We start from the raw sequence: 15,786 nt of genomic DNA, 5'->3' as shown, positions 1-15,786 counted from the left end.
TACATTACAGAGATATTGTGTAGGATATGTTGTACAGCAACACTGTATGTAGTTAACCCTTTGATTTCCTGTGAACCATTTTAACCATTTAGGACAGTCCTCTGAATTGTTCATTCAGTTGTCAATGTATCATCAATTTAACATTGCTGATGACAGTGATGGACGCTGAGATATTGACCATAACATTTCCATTCTGGATGCTTATCCAAAGTGATACACTGCATTACAAGGGATACAATTTTTATCAGTATACTGAAAAAAATTTATTCATTCAATTTACAAATTTTTTTTAAGTGGTCGCAATCAATTTATTTAAGGTACGTTTAAACAACAAAAATTAGAAAAACAAAACAAAACAAAAAACTTTTTTAAATGTAGCTTAAATAAATTGATCACAACCACTTACCTTAAAAAAATTGAGTAAATTGAATGAATCATTTTTTTTTAATGTATGTGTTCTCCGAGAGTCAAACCCATGACCTTTACTGTACTGTAGAACAATTACTTTAATGTTACTTTAACTTAAAAAATTAAGTTCAAGTTATGTCAACTTATCACAAGTCAATACTTGGAAAAAGTAGGTTGACCGCACTTACATGATTAAGTAGTTTAAACTTTTTTTTTTTACAATAAATCACAGAGCTATACAAAAGCACCATAACCATCTAATCCAAAATACATCAATTTAAGGGAATAATAAGAAAATGTAGTTCTGATGTAAAAAATGTCCCTTTGATTTATAATTCATTACATTTGAAGCAAATGTACCACTTCAAGGCAAAGCTTAAAGTCCAAGCGATTTTATACATTATTATTATAATAAAGGCAGAAATAACAGGACATGTGTTTAGATGCAGAAACTATTTCATGATTTAATAGCAAATGAAGAACTTTCATCCTTTCAAATGGATCATTACAATTCTGGCTTTGATTAACATTCATGGATCATCTACATTACAGAGTATCACGTTTCTCATCAATATATTTAGATTTGTTTTACGTTAAGAAAGTCATAGAAGAACGAATAAAGTGTCAGTGTTAAATCCATGTTTGTGATTGCGCGTCTGATGAAACGAACGGTCACACTGCTGAATCACACCTCTCGATATCCAGCGAGGGCACTTTGAAGTCTCTAAAAATGATAATTTTTTGTGAATTATCCATCATCTGCAGCTAAACATGAGCCTTAAATATGTGTCAAACTGAAAAACATTTTTTTCTGTGAATGGTTTTTAAATTGGTGTTTAAAACTGACAACAATTGCTGCACTTACTGTCTATTTACATGGAGAGGTGTATGTAGTCATAGATCCTTCACCTAAAAAGAGAAAACAATAGTTTTTATGTATTACATGGCAAGATTAAATGCAGGCTTATAAAGTACAATTATGCTACAGTTATATCATTGTCAGTAGGATTTACAAAAAACAGGATTTCTTAAGCATTATAAATGGAAATTGCATAAACAGCTTTGCATTATTTTTTACATTTTATCATCATTTTATTCTCTATTTTAATCGCCACTCTATCCTTTCATGTCACATTTAATAATGCCTTTTTATATATATTATCCTAAATTACATTAACCTGAATAAAACTCAACAAATAGCAGCAGGAAAGGCAAATAATATCCTTTGAAAACCATCATATAACCTTGGGTTGTATCATAATTTTTTTCAAATACCAAGTTCGTAACCACATCCTAAATATTGGGGGGGGGTTACCAAAACATTCAGGGCTATACCCATGTATATAAAAAAAAATCAAACATTGGGTGGGACAGTTGGGCTATTTCTATTTTTCTGGGGAGGTGGAAGTCCCTCTCAATAGTCCCTTTCACACATACAGTCTTTACTGGTAATTTACTGGTAAATTGCAGTTAACATCACATGTCATGTGTGAACAGAACCTTTCCGGTAAATCAGTGCTCCCAATTTACCAGGTTGTAAGATTACCAGTAATTTACCGGTAATCGCTTTATGTGTGAACGAAAAATATAGGATTACCGGCATTTAGAACGGACGACGTCAGCGCTGACAGATCGGGCCAATCAGAACGTTTTTAAACAGATGACGCGTTTACCCCGCACTGTTTACGTTCGTTTCCACACCCATGCTGCTTAAAAGTCGATCACAACTGAAGTTAACATCCACATTTCTTCAAAGTTGTTTAAAACAGCTTACCATATATTTGCCAAATTGCCGACGTCCTTACTACACGCTCGGTGAAGCTAAGGTTCCGTTTGACGTCGCCTACGCAATGTTGTTTGGTCACGAGCAGATGTGAAAACAACAAAATACGGACCGACGAAATTAAGTCATAACCCGCCATTGTGTACAAATACGACACGGAGCTCACGGCTGCGCGCCACAGGTAAACTTCCGCTTTCTCTCCGAGTTTACCGGTATTTTGATACTGATGTGTGAATGATGTCTTACTGGTAAAAAGACGGATGGTCACTGCATGTGTGAACAGCACATTTTTGTATTTACTGGTAAATGCATTCTGGTAAATTCATGGTAATTTACCAGAATTCTTGTGTGAAATGTTTATTGTGGTTACTGCCCTGATACAACCTAATTTCCAGGCAACTCAATAACTTTTAATTATTTGAAGAGTTTGGTTCCAAAACGCAATAAAACCCTTTTTTTTAATTAGTTACGGTTAATTAGTTAGTTATCAGTATTTTATCAGATCAGTATTAAAAAGAAAATTCTTCATTTTATGCAAAATCCAATATCCGCTGTGTTATTCTATCATCTTTTCTCCCTTTTTTCAAAACGCGATAAACGCCACTCCTCCTTCTCTGCAGAATGCAATAAATCCGCTTCACAAATCACAGCGCACCTTTCTATGCATTGTAAGTGACAATGGTGGTGCGTTGAGTACACGGAATCCTAGTTTTCCTCATCTACTTTGTACTTTGTGATCAACACAATCAAAAACAAAATAATACTTTAATAGCATTGATAAACGTGTGGTGGTTTTCTGTGATGGGAAAGAAACGTACACCATCAACATCTAATAATTTACGCGAGAGGCACTCGGACAAAGAAAAAATGTCGGCTGTTGCTTGTTCTCGTGACAGCTTCTGTCATGCTAACACATTGACCCTAGGGGATCTTATGAAAAACTTTTCATTATTTTTCTCGGAAGTCAACGAAAATCGAGAAGGACCAAAACATTTTACAGCTGATCGCTCTTAAAAAGTTCAGCGACGTCCCAAGGATGACTGTCACGGTAGGAAAATCCATTGTTTTCCTCCGTGTCATGTTTGTATGTGTGTGTTGTTCACTTACCCTGCCATGTGCTCGTTAGAGCAATCCCTGTCACCTGTGTGTTGATTGTCTCGCTCCAGCTGTTCATCATTACATCATCTCCATATATACTCACCTGACTTTCTGTTCCCTGCCAGATTCTATTGTTTGCTCAGTCTCCGTGTTGCTTGGTTGTTCCCTGTGCTTTGGATTACGTGTTTCAGTTTGGATGTGTATTGTCGTCGTCGTCTTCGTGTGGATGTTCCGTGTCAGTCTGGATTTCACCACTGCTCACCACTCCACCAACGTCGCACTCAAAACACCAACTTCCACCGTAGTCATCGTCACCATTGCCAGCACCAACACCGGACTGGATTACTTCCGCATTTGACATTGAATACTCTCTCTTTGTTTATATTTAATAAACATTGTTTCATTTTACATCTGCGTTTGCTTCCGTCTCTTACAAGTCATTACAGAAGAATCTGGCCAACATGGAAGCAGCAGGTGGTCAACCAATCTCCGCGTTGGAGGAGTTTCTCCAGCGATCGATGGCTCGTATGGATCATCAGGATAAGACCATCGAAGATATGCGGAAGGCCGTCCAGGTAATGGTGGCGAAGGTTTCCGAGCTCTCTCAGCGATCTCTGAACATCACGCCTCCCACTGCGCCACCCATGCCGCCCGCACCATCTTCACCTCCAGGGGGTAGTTTCATCCCGGAACCGAGACTTCCGATCCCGGAGAAATACGCCGGTGAGCCCAACTATTGCCGTACTTTTCTCTCTCACTGTTCTTTACATTTCGCCCAACAGCCCCGGACATTCTTCCTCGAGGAAACCAAGGTAGCGTTTACGCTCTCACTTCTCTCGGGCAAGGCTGCCCTCTGGGGGACGGCGGTATGGGAAAACAAGGACAGCTGTTGTTCCTCGTTCGCCTCGCTTTCTGAAGAGATGAGAAGGGTTTTCGACCGCTCCGTCGCCGGGAGGGAGGCCGCCCGTCTCCTCACGGATCTCCAGCAGGGGGAGCGGTCGGTCTCAGACTATGCTATCGAGTTCCGTACCCTGGCGGCGGAGTGCAGGTGGAACGAGGAGGCGCAGTGGGATCAGTTTCTGCATGGGTTGGCGGATCGGATCCAGCGAGAGATCGTTACGGCGGAGTTACCCACCTCTCTTAATGGGCTGGTGGATTTGGCGATCCGGGTTGACGCACGCCTGTCCATTTCAGTCAGAAGAAGGACTCACGCCACGTCCCAGTTGAGAGGGGAAGATGCAGGTCCATCCAGTGAAGTGTCCGCCGGCGGTCTCTCAGATCCGGAGCCCATGCAGGTGGGTCGAGCTCGGTTACCCCGGGAGGAGAGAATGCGGCGGAGATCCCTGGGACTTTGCAGGTACTGTGGCGAGCTGGGTCACCAATGTCCGCGGTGCCCGGTTAAAGGACCACACCCGATAGCCAGGCAGAGGCTACTTTCGGGCGGGATCTCCGCACAGAGGACCTCTATGACATCTACCTTCCTCCCGGTGAGACTACGGTGGTCCACGAAGTCACACACTGGGCACGCACTTCTGGATTCGGGGGCGGAGGGCAATTTCATCGATAGCTCTCTGGCACGTAAGCTTCAGCTACAGTTCATTCCACTCACCCACCAGATTGAGCCCTTCGCCCTCAATGGACATCCATTACCCACTATCAAGCACACCACTGTACCCATTACACTCATCACATCTGGGAATCACACTGAGACAATTTCATTTTTTATTACTGACACTGCTCTCGCCCCCATAGTTCTTGGACATCCTTGGCTTCATCTCCATAATCCCAGGATCGACTGGAAATTGGGTTCCGTTATCAGCTGGAGCGAGGAGTGTCATAAGTCCTGTCTTGTCTCTGCTTGTGTTTCTGTGTCTGAGTCTGTGTTTCAGGGGAAAGCAGTGGATTTGTCTACCGTGCCCGCGGAGTACCACGACCTGAAGGAGGTGTTCAGTAAGTCGCGGGCTGATTCTCTTCCTCCTCATCGTCCCTATGACTGTGCGATAGACTTATTGCCAGGTACGTTTCCGCCTAAGGGCAAGTTATACTCTCTGTCCGTTCCGGAGATGGAGGCCATGGAGAAATATATTTCTGATTCTCTGGCAACGGGGTTCATTCGCCCTTCCTCATCTCCAGCGGGGGCGGGGTTCTTTTTTGTGGGTAAGAAGGACGGATCCTTGCGGCCTTGTATTGACTACCGAGGGTTGAACAACATCACGGTAAAGAATACCTATCCTTTGCCGTTGATGTCTTCAGCCTTCGAGAGGTTGCAGGGAGCGTCCGTCTTCACTAAATTGGACTTACGTAATGCATATCATTTGGTTCGCATCAGGAAAGGGGATGAATGGAAGACTGCGTTTAACACCCCTCGTGGCCATTTTGAGTACTGCGTGATGCCTTTCGGGCTAACGAACTCGCCGGCAGTCTTCCAAGCACTCGTTAATGACGTGTTGCGAGACATGGTAGATCAGTTCATATATGTTTACCTGGATGACATATTGATTTTTTCTTCGTCTCTCCAGGAACATTTGCAACACGTACGACGAGTGCTTCTGCGGTTGCTAGAGAATGGGCTTTTTGTCAAGGCGGAGAAATGCGTTTTTCATGCACAGTCTGTTTCTTTTTTAGGACACATCATTTCGACTGAGGGTGTTCGCATGGATCCTGAGAAAGTTAAGGCTGTGGTAGATTGGCCATCCCCAGAGTCTCGCAAGGCCCTGCAGAGATTTCTGGGGTTCGCCAATTTTTACCGGCGTTTTATTCGCAATTTCAGCCAACTAGCCGCACCTCTGACTGCTTTGACCTCCCCTGGTTTGACGTTCAGGTGGTCAGACGCAGCTGAGGCTGCGTTTGCCATACTGAAAAGCTGCTTTGTTTCAGCTCCCATTCTCGTTACCCCTGATCGTTCACGTCAATTCATAGTGGAGGTCGACGCGTCAGAGGTGGGGGTAGGAGCAGTGTTATCCCAGCGCGCATCCTCAGACGGAAAGGTTCATCCTTGCGCGTATTATTCCCATCGTTTATCTCCTGCGGAAGTTAACTATGACATTGGCAATCGAGAGTTGTTGGCGGTCAAGCTAGCACTGGAAGAATGGCGTCACTGGCTTGAAGGGTCGGGTGTACCTTTCATTGTATGGACGGACCATAAGAATCTCGAATACATTAGAACTGCCAAAAGACTTAACTCCAGGCAGGCTCGGTGGGCATTGTTTTTCGGTCGTTTCGATTTTACACTTTCTTACCGGCCGGGTTCCAAAAACATCAAACCCGATGCTTTATCCCATCTTTTTGAGCGTTCCGATCGTACTGCTACTCCCGAGCCCATTTTACCGGAGAAAATCATTATCTCCGCGCTCAGATGGGAGGTCGAATCGAAGGTTTTGACAGCCTTAGAAGGGGTAACGCCCCCGGCTCGCTGCCCACCGAACCGTTTATTTGTGCCGGAAGGGTTACGGTCAGACGTCCTCCAGTGGGGTCATGGTTCCAGTGTTGCTTGTCACCCAGGGGTTAGTAGAACTAGGTTTCTAGTCAAGCAACGATTTTGGTGGCCTGGTATGGCTCGTGACGTCCACGACTTCGTCTTGGCTTGTTCGGTTTGTGCCGTTGGTAAGACTTCCAATCGTCCTCCAGATGGGTTACTTTTACCGCTGTCTGTCCCTTCGAGACCCTGGTCCCACATTTCGCTAGATTTTATTACCGCCCTCCCACCCTCTAAGGGTAATACGGTGATTTTGACCGTAGTGGACCGGTTCTCGAAGGCGACCCATTTCATTCCCTTGCCCAAATTACCATCAGCCAAGGAAACAGCGGTAGCTGTCATTGACCACGTCTTCCGAATACATGGCCTCCCGACAGACGTGGTCTCTGACAGGGGTCCCCAGTTTGTGTCCAAATTTTGGCGAGAGTTCTGCAAATTGCTAGGGGCGACTGTTAGTCTTTCGTCCGGGTTTCATCCCCAGAGCAACGGTCAAACCGAGCGAGCCAATCAGGACGTCGAAAGGGTGTTGCGATGTCTGGTTTCCAAGAATCCTTCGTCCTGGTGTCAGCAACTCTCAATTGTGGAGTACGCACACAATTCTCTGCCGGTGTCATCTACGGGCATGTCTCCATTCAAGTGTAGTTTAGGGTACCAACCACCTAATTTTGTCAGTACTGAATCCGAGGTGTCGGTTCCCTCCGCAAACGCACTAGTCCAGAGGTGCCACCGCACCTGGACCAGAGCTCGCAGAGCTCTGCTCCAGGCAAGGTCACGCACCAAGGCCAAGGCCGATCGCCACCGGTCGAAGCCTCCCCGATACGTCGTCGGTCAAAGAGTGTGGCTTTCAACCCAGAATATTCCGATGCGTTCCGTCTCGAATAAACTTGCTCCCAAATTTATTGGCCCGTTTTCTGTTACCAAAATCATTAATCCGGTAACAGTGCGTCTTAGCCTTCCTCCTGCGTACAGGAGGGTTCACCCCGTCTTTCACGTTTCCAAAATTAAACCGGTGATTTTTTCCCGTCTTAATCCGCCTGCCCCGGTTCCCCCTCCGCCTCGTATCGTTAATGGGGAGACCACATATTCGGTTAACCGTATTCTGGACTCCAGACGGAGGGGACGCGGATTTCAGTACTTGGTGGATTGGGAAGGTTACGGTCCGGAGGAGAGAAGGTGGGTTCCTGCTCGGGACATACTGGATCACCGCCTTATTGATGAATTCAATCAGCAGGTAAAGCAGGCTGGGAACGCCGAGGGGCGTTCCTAGGGGAGGGGGTACTGTCACGGTAGGAAAATCCATTGTTTTCCTCCGTGTCATGTTTGTATGTGTGTGTTGTTCACTTACCCTGCCATGTGCTCGTTAGAGCAATCCCTGTCACCTGTGTGTTGATTGTCTCGCTCCAGCTGTTCATCATTACATCATCTCCATATATACTCACCTGACTTTCTGTTCCCTGCCAGATTCTATTGTTTGCTCAGTCTCCGTGTTGCTTGGTTGTTCCCTGTGCTTTGGATTACGTGTTTCAGTTTGGATGTGTATTGTCGTCGTCGTCTTCGTGTGGATGTTCCGTGTCAGTCTGGATTTCACCACTGCTCACCACTCCACCAACGTCGCACTCAAAACACCAACTTCCACCGTAGTCATCGTCACCATTGCCAGCAACAACACCGGACTGGATTACTTCCGCATTTGACATTGAATACTCTCTCTTTGTTTATATTTAATAAACATTGTTTCATTTTACATCTGCGTTTGCTTCCGTCTCTTACAAGTCATTACAATGACAGCAGCAATGACAGTGTTCTTAATATGACAAAGAAAGTGTGGATTAATGCCATTAATGTTATTTTTTTAATCAGTGTATACCATAGTCAACTAAATGAATATAACATGGCAAAGATGAATGCACATGTATATATTGATTCAATAGATTTATAGCATTTTGAAAAAAACCGTCATGGATTTATTGCATTTTGCAGAAAAAAAATCAGTTTTTGTAATAAATTTTTGAAAATCAAATGATGGATTTGAATTTTTAATGTCATTATAACCTAAATATGCTATGTGAAAGTTTGTAACAGAAAAAAAAAATGTTTTTCATCTTGTCACTTTCTTGATATAGAAAACACGTTTTTACCAAAATTAGTCAAAATTGATTTATTGCGTTTTGGAACCAAACTCTTCATTTGTGTTTATTTAACATTTAATATGATGTGGAAAATAGCTAAATCACACAAAATTCAGAGCTTTAAAGAGCACACATTGATGTACTAACAAACACGTACTTGTCTTGTAGTAATCGTAGACAGTCACCACGGCTGGTTTCAGGTTCTTCACGATGACATCCTGCTGAAGCTTCAGGTTAAAGAATTTTTCCTCCGACTTTTTCATCTTCAGGGAAAAAAAAAATCATTACACCTGATGTCGTTCACAGTAATGCTATTTACCTGCCAAAAATCCATCTAAAAAGCTCAAAATCCCTCAAGGTACCTCAATTTACATATACACTGACTTACCCCATCCAAATAGATGATGACACGTCCCTCATTCTGCTCCACAAGTTTGACTGTGGGGTCCTGCTGAAGCTACGGAGACAGAGGAACCAATAAGAACGTATCAAACGCTGGGCGCACTGCTTAAGATCAAAGGAAGAACGAAGCCCTAAAGTGTCACTCACATCTTGTACAGACTTGGAATCCAGCACAAATCCAGACAGCAGCTTCACAATAATGTTCACCATGTTGGTCCCATCTCGTGGACCGTTATACCTGTCACACACATCCGACAACAATCACAAATACAGTTTAGTGTGCGTTATTGACAAATAATTGTCTTATAGGCCCATAATATTCTGAATGCTTTTAAAGTAAAAGTCCCAGGTCATGTAATAAGGTCCTTAGGAGTAGGCTATACAAAAAATGCGTTGGGTCAAAAAGGGCCAAACCAAGCCATTTAGTTAAATTAAATGTTTGTAATTGAACCAACAATAGGTTAAAACAACAAAGAAAGCTAAATTAGGTTTGACCCAACGTTGAGTTGAAAATAAACCAAATTTTATTTGTGGGTTACTAATTTTATGAGTGTATATCTTTCTTTTTGGGGGTAAATATTATACCCTAAGGACCTATATTGTGTACCTTCAATTAATTACTTTTAATGAATGTAAATGTAATATTATTGTAATTACATGTAAATCCTTAATATACATTTCCATAAGAGATTTTGGTGACACTTTATTTTACGGCATCACTGTTACAGTGTAATTATACATTTAAGTACTAAGTAATAATCATTAACAACATGTATTTACTATAGGGTTGGGGTTAGGATTAGGGTTTGGTTGTTAGTTGCATGTAATTATGCAAAATTACTGTTATTACTATAATAATTACATGTAGCATGTATAAGATACCGTAAAATAAAGTGTTACCGAGATTTTACATGGGTCTACATGACATATTTTTTGTATGTAATAGCTACACTTTAGGCTATACTTTTCCTGCATAGTTTTTTAAATAATTACTCATTTTAGTGTGTATTATTTGTAAAAGTAATTTTCACACAAAAAAATTAAATAAAATTAATTTTTTTAATAAATAAATAAATAAGTGGGACCCTATTTATAAAAAAGCTAAAGTCTCATAATCTAATGATGAGATTAGGTGCATAAAAATTTGATTTTAAATTTATTTAAATTTGTTGACATGGCCTTACTCAGTCCATATCAAGGTTATATTCTTTATATTATGTAGGATGATTTTATTTAAATGACAGTAAATCACAAAAATGACTTTTTCACAGACCGGGTCACAAATACGTAAATAGCACACATGCTAAAATCATCACGCCTCTTAATGAAGCTAACTTGAAGTTAACTTCTGCTCACCTGACAGTTAAATCCAATGTAAGGGCTAAAAGAGGGCTCAAGTTGCAAACCGCTGTAGCGTTTGCTGTGATGCTGAAGGACTCAGAGTCTGTAGGAGGGGGAACGTTGTAGTGCAAGGCAAACTGAAAGCACATAGAATGATGTCAAGTATTATTAATGGATGTAACGCAAACAAAGCCAAACAAAGGTGACGGCTGCTTACTAACCTGCACAAACGCGCAACCACTGCCTCGTGCAGCGAGCGTGAATGTGCCATTAGGTGGCTGCAGCTGTTTCTCCTGGTAAACTAGTCGGTTTTGCTGGTTTACACTGAAGTTGTATTTCTGTCTTGTTGGAGAGGTCACATTGACAACAATTGTTCCCAATGGACTGAAGGTGACAGTGCTGTACTTAGCGAGTGCCTGGAGTGCCACCACAGTGTCCTGTTAATAGAGAGAGAGTGAGAACAGCATACTTAAGAGTAAATATCAGAATTGTTGTATTTTTATAATATAACTTTATATACACTCTAGAACGGATGTGTTAAAAACAACACATTGTTGATTCCACCCATCTCTGTGTAATTAATTCACAAAACATTTTGTGTTACTTTTAAAACAACTTGTGTTTTATTTTAACACAAAATGACACATAATGTGTTAAAAGCTTATCACAGAAAGAGTGTATATATATTTAATAATTTTGCTATATAGAATCTTAATCGGAGCCGATCAAGTAAACACAATGAATAAACACATGATGTGCCTTCGAATATCATTACTCTACCTGAGAAGATGAGTAACCTCCATAAGCGTTTTGCTTCTTGGCCAGCCATTGAACTATGGTAGCAGCGTAGTTCACGTCAAAGGTTGATCCAACTATGGGTCCAGAGACGATTGCCAGCAATACGTAGGAACTCATCTCTACCTCTAAAGAACCTGCTATTTCTCCATTACTTGACTGAGTCCAAAACCGTCCAGCTCCTGAAATGACAATGTGAGGGGCAGTGTTGGGGAAAGTTACTTTTAAAAGTAATGCATTACAATATTAAGTTACTCCCCAAAAAAGTAACTAATTGCGTTACTTGGTTACTTTTCATGAAAAGTAATACTTGTGTTACTTTTAAGTTACTTTTGCGTTACTTTTTCTTACTTGGCTGAGGCTTTATTCTCTTTCAGGCCGTGCGGGTGTTTTTACGACTGATACGCTCTGCATTCAGAAAATGCATATTTCCATCACAAAAATGTCAAGCTCTGCTCTGCCACATCCGTTTCTGACTCAAACTGTTCCCGCTCAGGTGGGCACGCATAGAGTTTGAGTAATTCTACATCACTACATTCAGTTGAATTCAGTACATTATTATTTTTAAATCAAATTACCGTACTTTCCGGACTATAAGCCGCACCGAAGAAAAGGCAGCATCATCATTTAAAATGCGTCATTAAGACCAAATAACATATATAAGTCACAGTGGACTATATGTCGCGTTTATTTAGAAAATTATTTCACAAAATTCAAGCTGAAGAACAAACATTTAATCTGGAAAGGCGAGTTATTCAACTAAACAATAGCAGACAGAACAGCAGGCTGAATAGATGTCTGTACGTTAAAGTAATATTATTAGTTATTTAAACGATAAACCATAGCATACAGAACTTACCTGGAAGGTTGTAGGGCTGGGACGATTAATCGTGCAAATGCGCATTTTCTCAATGAATGAATTTGAATGAATTACGGTGAAATGACGCCACATTCAAAAGCCAGGGGTCGCTCTTGTGCAGAAACTCCAATTGTGCCACAGAAGAAGTAGCCACTAGAAACGCTATTCCAGGAAATGTCTAGGGATATTTATATCGCTGTTCTTCAGATTGTTTCAGGTATTTTCATGATAATAAAGAATATTTGAATGATTTTGTTTAAGGTGTGTTGATTTTTTAAATGCACTTTATAAACGACTCTGACTCATAATAATTTTAGATTGATAAGGACTTCCTATTTACCAAACACTGTAGTACACACATGAACTGTGCACGAAACACAGAATCGGAGCCTTGCGATTCAGAATCGATTTTAGACAGGTCTTTTTAATGGGACACGCGATTAATCGTCACAGCCCTAGAAGGTTGAATAGTCTAAATTAACCGAACAGACCAACTAGCGTGAAGTTTGCATACTCGTCATTCCACATTACAGAATCCATTGAATTACATAAATACAGAAGACTCTCGCGACTGTAGACGGTAATGTTGTCTCTTGCCTCATAAATGTCAAAATTAATTCATATTGACTTAAAAAGGCGCACCTGACTATAAGACGCAGCACCAGCCAAGTTATGAAAAAAAACGGGTTATAGAACTCGCAATATTAACAGTAACTCAAATATTAATGTGTACGCTTAAAAATGCGTTACTTTACAGGTTACTTAAGAAAAGTAATATTATTACGTAATGCAGGTTACTTGTAATGTATTACCACCAACACTGGTCAGGAGTTTATAAATCTGAGCATTTTTTAAGCAAATAATATATATTTTCATAAAAAAACAGCTTTGGGTGAAAAAGGGAGGAACCCAAACCCATTGGGCTCTGATTTAACCTATGCTAGGTTGTTTTAACTCAGTATTGGTTGAAATTAAAGTTGTAGTCAAAAGTTGTCAGTGGGACGGTACCCTTTAAAAAGGTCCTAATATGTATCATTTAGCTACAGATATGTAGGCCTACCTTTGAGGTGCCAGTATGTACCTCTTAGGTACCATTGTTTCTAACAACACAAAATGTCTTATGTTTTCCCTTGTATTTATTTGAACACAAATTCACCACAAAATGACATAATGTGTTAAAAAAACCAAAAAAATTAATAAATGAACACATTCTACTACCCAATGACAACTTTTGTACCTTCATTTCTAAGAGTAGTACGACATTAAATACCTAATAATGCTCCTAAAAGCATAAAATTATCTAACTTAAGGAGGAGTTTTTTTTTATCATTTCCATGTTTTTTAACAAATAGAGAAATATTTTAATGTATTATTATCTTTAATGTATTAAAGTTTCACGTAATTAATTAAGAGTTGAACAAAAACCTTCTCTCTTCGCATGAGTGTCCAAGTTGGTAAGGAGTGTCTGTCTCATCTCTTGGTCTCCAGCCAGAGTGAATGTGTAAGCGGCCAGGGCGTTGAAGTAAGTGTTGTTAAGATTGCTGGAAGCTTCCTTCAGACATTGGAGTCCATTTGCCACCATGGGATCCTTAAAACAGCATGCAAAACATTTTATAAATAGACCCAATCAGTTTTATTTGTTAGCTGTATTGTTTATACATAGTTAGGCCTGTTTCACACTACATCACTACATACGTCAACAGTGTGTAAAGCCAGGTGCATGGCATGCCTAAAGCTTGATTATGTCCACAAAAAAAAAACAGAACCAAACCCCCAAAATGTATTTATAAACCAATTAAAATTTGATTTATTGTATACAGGGTTCCCACACCTTAGTTAACTTAAATTTCAAGGACCTTTCAAGGACTTTCCAGGTCCAACACCCTCAAATTCAAGGACTAAATATGGGGATACATTTCAAGTGAGAGATGACATATTACGATACACTGTTACAGTTCCCTTTCGAGGGAACTCGTGCTGCGTCACTGCGGTGACACTTTGGGGATGCCTCCAAGGGTAAGTGCGTCTGAATTTGTATATTAAATTCAACCAATGGTGAGGCTTAACGACAAAGACAGGGTGACGCGGGAGCCAGGAAGTATATCTCTATCTGAAATATTGCCAAAGACGGCGTTACAGGGACGGAGGAAGTATGGCAAGGGAGACGCAGCGTCTCGTTCCCTTCTCAGGGAACAACAGGTACATACGTAACCCGAGACGTTTTCATGTGTCAAACACAACTATGCAAAAAAGCATTTTGCATTCAGAAGATATAAGCATTTAAAGTGAACAGTTTAGCACGTGTGCTTAAAAAGTTTAGAATTTTTATGATATTATCCTACACTACACAGGGAATAATATGGATTTTTTTTTTTCAGAAAACTTCATGCATACAATAGATTCTAGTACTTTCAATGACCTGTATCTATGTATGTATATTTTCAAAAACTTCCCAGCCCCTTGAATTTTCCCCCAGATTCACACATTTTCAAGGACCTGTGGGAACCCTGTGTATAGAAAGCTACATGTGGAACTAGCATCAAGCCCGACAGGCTTTGTTTTTTTCTGTAAACTATCGATGAGTAAGAGTTAACTTCATTATTATATTGCCCAACATGGTACTGACAAACATGTTTATCGATCATGTTTTCGTTTACACTCCACAAAAAAATGGGTTGAATCTGTGCTTAAAGCTACAGTACGCCCTGCTATTAACACACAGAAGGTGCACAGATAGCAGACGACTCCGGGCCGGATCCGCACCAAAGCTGCTGACTGGGGGGCAGATCCGGTCCGGAGGTGTCTGCTGTGGATATGACTATAGTATGAATACGGTTACCGTCAACAGTTAATGTGCTACTGTAATAGTGTGCATGTTTGCAATGTGACACAGGCCTTGGATTTTGATTCATCAAGTTCGTCATGAATGTCTCAACACTTACAGATTTATCTACGCCTAATTCTAGCAGAGCTGCAACGATGTATGCGGTGAGAGTGACATCATCACTGACACCACCCTATGAGAGCAGAAGAAGAGGAGAGAGACATTACAAACAGATCTGTTAGGGGAAGAAAGATACATTTTTAAAATACGCTGGGATATGAGTTTCCTGTTGTATTTAAAAATTAAGCGCTTGAGCCAGCTACAGTATAGTCAATGGCTATATGTCCATAATATATGATTATCACACAGTTTACGCCAGCACCCTGCACACAGTACTTTATCTGAGCTGTCAACATCAACACATGAAATAAAAAAATAAAAAACGCATGTTTTTTTAGTTCTCACCTTCAAATCATTGTGGTAGAGAACCCCTACTGTTTTATAGCACCCGCTCTCCTGCTGCTGCTGACCCAACCAATTCTTTGCCTGATCGATGTTTGTCTGATCTATGAACACATACTTCTTCGACCCCCCGAAAATCTTCATCACGTATGCAGTTAGCCTGAGGAGACACGAATTGAAATTGCTGTCAGAAACCTTCATCTGTACTGT

The 15,786-nt window shown here is 41.0% G+C and overlaps 1 protein-coding gene across 1 annotated transcript in view; it reads right to left on the bottom strand.

Annotated features, from left to right (window-relative positions):
* Positions 1–846: 846 nt before the first annotated feature.
* The window catches only part of LOC129437880 (alpha-2-macroglobulin-like protein 1), a 28,879-nt gene continuing 13,939 nt past the window's right edge, over positions 847–15,786 (bottom strand). Inside the window, exons 26-36 of the mRNA XM_073863532.1 lie at positions 15,580–15,736; positions 15,233–15,307; positions 13,716–13,878; positions 11,417–11,613; positions 10,858–11,073; positions 10,652–10,773; positions 9,443–9,533; positions 9,282–9,350; positions 9,051–9,156; positions 1,274–1,317; positions 847–1,132 (exon numbers count right to left, since the gene is read on the bottom strand). Coding sequence (XP_073719633.1) covers positions 1,277–1,317; positions 9,051–9,156; positions 9,282–9,350; positions 9,443–9,533; positions 10,652–10,773; positions 10,858–11,073; positions 11,417–11,613; positions 13,716–13,878; positions 15,233–15,307; positions 15,580–15,736 — 1,237 coding nt within the window. The 3' untranslated portion in view covers positions 847–1,132; positions 1,274–1,276. The remainder of the gene's footprint in view (positions 1,133–1,273; positions 1,318–9,050; positions 9,157–9,281; positions 9,351–9,442; positions 9,534–10,651; positions 10,774–10,857; positions 11,074–11,416; positions 11,614–13,715; positions 13,879–15,232; positions 15,308–15,579; positions 15,737–15,786) is intronic.

Source organism: Misgurnus anguillicaudatus, chromosome 24, assembly GCF_027580225.2.
Source record: "Misgurnus anguillicaudatus chromosome 24, ASM2758022v2, whole genome shotgun sequence".
Lineage (NCBI taxonomy): Eukaryota > Metazoa > Chordata > Actinopteri > Cypriniformes > Cobitidae > Misgurnus > Misgurnus anguillicaudatus.
This window is presented reverse-complemented; position numbering and strand designations above follow the sequence as displayed.